A 5,703-nucleotide genomic window follows, 5' to 3' on the forward strand; every position below is an offset into this window, starting at 1 on the left:
GCCTCTGTCCTAGTCTGGGCTCTCAAAGCCTGTTCCTTTACTATTCTAACAGACTCTTAATAGGCCTACCTGCTTCTAGTTACTCTCTGCTCCAAATAAAGCCCACTGCCCACTTATCTCCCTGAAGTGGAGATTTTCAAATAGTTTCTCCTTGAGTTGTAGCTTCCTGAGAGGTCCCTCACGGGAAGAGAGGAAGACACGGGTGAGGCTTAACAAGACTTAGATCTTATTGTGCTATGTTATGTCCCGTGATCCTACTAAATATTTAAAATAAATAAAAATAAAGGGTCCAGTCGCTAAAATGAAGTTTGAAAAATCACTGGTCTTACTTCAATCCTCACTGTTGCTCCCTCGAAGGAGAAAGCCAAGATCAGTGAGTCCCCATGGGCGGTACAGCAACATCTATCTCCACGCCATTCCCAGCCCTCCCTCCAGAGACCTGCCTCAGCCCCCTTGCCCAGCCGGCTTCCACACTGCCCTCTGCCCTCACCCTGCCAGGGTGCTGTTTCCTGAAACGCCCTGCCCTTCTCCTTCTCACGACCCTTCAGTCTGTACGCCCCTCCTCTTCCCACTCCTCCCTTCAGCAGACTCACCGGCCTGGAGAAGCCCAGATACAGCCAGGCTCAGCAAGTGCTCCATAAATGCTAATGGCCCCACAGGCCCATGCATAATACCTCAGGATGCCCACACAAGAAAGAACCACTTTTCACTTCTCTCCTCAGTGGTGAAAAGTATGCTCCTGCAGAGAGAAGCTAAACTAACGTTACTGACCAAAACTCGTCACAGATGATTTTACTGAAGAACGACTGCTACACGGAAGAAACCATTGAAGACATTTTCTAGAATTACATCTAATGAGATGAAAATGCACTGGGTACTACAGGAGGATACTTACTGTCATTTTTCATTACCGTATTTATTTACTGTCTGAGGATTTGATGTGAACGTGAATACTTAAGAATTTAACCAAGTTTTTTTTTAAAAAACAGACATTTATGAAATCAGTAGTCTAGAACTCTCTAGGTAAAGGATAGTTGAGCACTAAGGGTCTAATTCTCGAAGCAATATTTTTACTTAACTAAAAAACAACCGAGTGGATTTATAGTACCCCTGTCTCTAATTACCATTTTTCCCTTCAAAAGTCTACTACAAAATTGCATTAAAGTTAAAATACCAAAGATTCTTAGTTTAAGGGACCTTAGGAGTCCTCTGGCAAACTCCTTAGTTTAACACCTGCCTATGACACCCAACTATTCCATTCTCCTGAACAAGCACTCTCACCTCTCAGCTTTGAGATGCACGATGTAACAAGTGCCATATGGGGAACCAGGAGAAACGGGCTCTAGTCTAGCTCTACCATTAAATGAGGGACCTGGCTCTGGTAGTTCGCTTAGTCTTTCGGGGGCCGAGCCCTCTCATCTGCTAAATGAGGTAACTTGACTAGATTTTGCTGAATATTCCTTTTAGGCCCAATATGCCAAGATCCTATGAATTATGTTTCTAAAACTATCTTCTGCAAAAGTTTACAAAATAAAGCAGAATGAAGCGAAATCATTTTTATTTTATTTTTTAAGGTAATCTTTACAAAGTAGCGTTTAAAAATACATCATCTCACAACTCAAACAACGGTCAGTTTGTGTTGCCCTGACGCTGGCCAACAAACAGTTATTGCGCGTCTGCCGCAGGCCAGGCCTCCTCTTTCCTGGGAAAAAACACTTAGCGCTTCTTCCACGTGAACTTTCTGCGGGCGCCTTCTTGGCCTGGCTTCTTCCGTTCTCTGACACGTGGATCAGTAGTGAGCAGCCCAGCTGTGGCATAAAAAAAGAGAAACATTTATGAACCGTGGAAAATGCCTGTTGCCTAGCAGGGAAGTAGGTGAACTGCATGAGATTATAGGCACTGTTGTCAGAGAAAAAAACTCAAGGAAAACACCCAGCCTACAGCAAGCATTGACCAGCCTGGTACAAAACGCCTGACAGCAGTTTACTTTCACTCTTATCAGGATACTCTTCCAATGGCTGAGATGAACGACGGCTACATTATTGTCTGCTTTCCTTCTCTTACGAAAACTATGACTCCTTTTTGGTGTTTAAATTTGGTCAGCTGAAGGTCAAGCTGCTCTTGTGTGGGCAGTCACCGTTTATTGCAGTGGAACTTGTCCTGCATGCTGATTATTATAGATACAAAAATTTTAATGGCGACAAGCAGTAGAAAAGAAAAACTTAACACTGTCAGGATTCGGTATTTGCTAATTTGCCTACTCACTAAAATTTATTTGTAACCCCAAAATACTCCTCGTGGCACTTTGTGGTGATTCACAGATGCGCACAGAATGGTGAAAACTGCGAGGCAGCCAATGAGCAGGTTTCCAGCTGAGGGCGAATAAGGCAACGCTCCACCTTCTTGTTTCAGCTTCCCTACGGTAAACAAGTATCCTCTTCGTGGCCATTCTAGGCCATGTTTTTGTGCGTTTTTGTGGTTTTTACTGGCCATGTCACTGTCTAACATGGCCCCCAAGCACAGTGCTGAAGTGCTGTCTAGGGTTCCTGAGGGCACGAAGGTTGTGATGTGCCTAACGGAGAAAATACCTGTGTCAGATAAGCTTTGTTCAGGCGTGAGTTACAGTGCTGTCCGCTGTGAGATCTCCGTTACTGAGTTAATGGTATATACTAAATAAGGTGTCTTTACACAGAAACATACATGGAACAAGGTTATGCACTGACTGGTTGACAAAAATGTTGTGACTGGAGGCTTGCAAGAACCTGTGTTTCTCCTAGCAACAATGATTCAGTATGTACTAACTCAGTGTTCATGGTGACTTTATAGAACATAACTACCATGAATAACAAGAATTGACTGTATATAGATATCATATGTTAAACGTATAGACAAATTTACACATTCATAAAATATGATTTGTCAAACATTTGAGAAAAGAAACTTTTAATTTGCATGATAATAAAATTCTTTGGCATTTTGTTTCAGAATCTAAGAAATAATTTTTTGAATTGTGTTTTTAGCACAAGTAGTTTATTCTAGAAGAATAAATTCAGTTTAAACCGGAAGCTTCCAATCTCCTAATCATCAGGAACAATTATGATTTTTAGGTAATTAACAAGTTATTCTTAGCAGATGACCCAAACAGAAGAGTCCCAGTGTATTAGTAAAGACCACAGATTTCAATGACTATCCGTGATCAGAAAACTCTTAAATTGCTTTTATAAATATATAAATAAACCATAGCTTTTCATTATCTTTTTTACTCTTCTAACATAGTATTTAATTTCATTTTATGCAAGGCTTAGGTATTTAACTATGGATCTACTGATGGGCATGTAGCAAATGAAAACTTCAAACGTGGACATACCCGTGAGCTTACTGAGCTACTTGTAGAGTTCAGAACAAAGCAACAATATTTTGGATAAAATGCAGACAAGACCTGTCTAAATTCTGGTTTAATTATAAATAATAATGCTTTATTACTTTCAGTAGCTCAAACTAGCAAATTGTTAAGGTCCTATCAATTTATTTTAATGACTAGATATGAATCATACATAATGGTGAATTGTTTATATATGCAAATGGATTTTAAGAGGCTTAAAAAATTAACTAGGTTAAAGAATAGGCAGCGCTTATTTCTACCACAGTATTGGATTCCCTGAGGTGAGTGCCGGGAGGGACTGCAGCGATCACCTGTTCCATCCCTCCTATTTGCCCAGAGAGGACACACAGACCCAGAGGCGCTAAGTGACTCATCAGGCTCACAGAGCTGGTCAGCAGCACACCCAGCTCTTGCTCCCCTCATGCAGAGTGCAAAGATGACCTTCCACTAGAATCCCCTGATTTATTATAAAGTTTAGAGCAGCACCCTAATGAAAGAATAGATCGTATATTCTTTGTCACACTGTGCAGGGAGTCTTGTGTTCATAATCAGGTGACAGGGTCACACAGAATGGAGTAAAAAAATAAAATCTGAACTAACATCACAGTGAAAAATGAAAATTTCCAACAATTGTGGAAATAAATACCTTAATAGCTTTATCAACAAATCAAATAATTATTAAAAATTGTCTATGACAAAATAAAAACAACCTATTGATCTGTTAAACACAGTAGAGCCGAGTGTTTGCCACACCATCTGTTGGCGAGTCGATTCCGACTCACAGCCCTACAGGACACAGCAGAACTGCCCACAGTCTCCAAGGAACGGCTGGTTGATTCAAACTGCCAGCCTTCTGGTTAGCAGCCAAACTCTTAACCACTGCGCCACAGGGCTCCTTGCTAAACTGGATGAAAGCTTATACCTTAAGACTAAAATAAACTCTCCCAGCCCTCCGGACTGAACATTTCAGCAGGGCTAAAATAATCATTGCTGGGAGTGCCTGTTCCGCCCCCTTTTCTTTTTCTAATTCAAGTTCACTCCCTGGAAAACAAAACTGAAAAGTATTACCACAGTTCCAGAGCATGCAAAGGGGAGCCAGAGAACGGAAATATTAAATACTTAACTAAATAGTTTCTCACTAATTTCAGGTACTTCATACAAGAATAAGAAGCCCTGGTGGCGCAATGATTAAGTGCTCGGCTGCCCACCGAAAGGTGGGAGGTTCGAACCCACCAGTGGCTCTGCAGAAGAAAAGACCTGGCAATCTGCTCCTGTAAAGATTACAGCCTAGGAAAGCCTATGGGGCCCTTCTATTTCGCCCTATAGGGTTGCTATGCGTCGGAATCGACCGGATGGTACACAACGACAGTACAAGAATCAGACACACTGGTAGATAATATCAGGACACTCCTGCCTTTCCAATTCAGACCCTTACCTTGTCTCATCCATTCGACCTCGTCCTCCGTGACAAAACTGCATAAGGCCTTTGCAGTCGCCAAGCGTATGGCTCCAGCCTGAGCTGATCTCCCGCCCCCCGAGACCGTGCAGTTCATGTCATGTTTTCCAAGCCGGTCCAGGAAGTGAAAGGGGAACATCAACTGTTCTCTAAGACACATCACAAGTCAACACAGTCAGGTTTACTATAAAGACACATGACTTTGTAAGCTGTTGCCACTCTGAATATTTATTAAAACCATATTATGCATGTCAGTGTTACACCTTTCATACTCTCTGATCAGTCCATTAAACCACGATATGGGAACACTGCTATTACTGACGTTCAGAACGCTTCACTGGGAATCCTAAGGTTTGTTCCTTTTACCTGCGTACAGCAAGCAGTACACTTGATCCTACTGTTTGCTGATTCCCTTTATCTCATGAGAACACTGCAAGGCTTAAAATAACCTCATAAAGAAGTCTTAAATTTGGAGGACTCCATTAATAAACTGAATCTAACCTCTCTGGATTCAATGACAGATATAATATTAATACGTGTTCCCAAGCAATTATCAAATGTCAGTCGGATTCACTAAATAAAGTCTACAATGATGTATCTGCATAATGTATGGTGCTCATCTTGATATAGTGTTTAAAGTTACTAAAACTACATTCAACTCCCCCACTCTCGTTGAAACACATGTTCCTATTATAAATCTCTAAATTGCAGGGTCTTGCTACCTCCCTGGTACCAAACGGCATACTGCACAGCCCAAGTCAGACTTGCTTCACTCAGTGGTCAGTGAGTAGCCATGTGGTTCTGGGCAGGCATCAGAGAGGCAGAAAATGGAACACAGATGAAACATGGCCCTGGACCTTCTTTA

General features: G+C 41.7%; 1 protein-coding gene across 1 annotated transcript in view; it reads right to left on the bottom strand.

The window, feature by feature from the left end:
* Window positions 1–1,548: 1,548 nt before the first annotated feature.
* Window positions 1,549–5,703, bottom strand: part of MRPS9 (mitochondrial ribosomal protein S9) — a 62,034-nt gene continuing 57,879 nt past the window's right edge. The window contains exons 10-11 of the mRNA XM_012555745.2: window positions 4,818–4,987; window positions 1,549–1,808 (exon numbers count right to left, since the gene is read on the bottom strand). Coding sequence (XP_012411199.1) covers window positions 1,717–1,808; window positions 4,818–4,987 — 262 coding nt within the window. The 3' untranslated portion in view covers window positions 1,549–1,716. The remainder of the gene's footprint in view (window positions 1,809–4,817; window positions 4,988–5,703) is intronic.

The sequence above is a fragment of the Trichechus manatus genome, unplaced genomic scaffold, assembly GCF_000243295.1.
Source record: "Trichechus manatus latirostris isolate Lorelei unplaced genomic scaffold, TriManLat1.0 scaffold00004, whole genome shotgun sequence".
In the NCBI taxonomy this organism is placed as follows: Eukaryota; Metazoa; Chordata; class Mammalia; order Sirenia; family Trichechidae; genus Trichechus; species Trichechus manatus.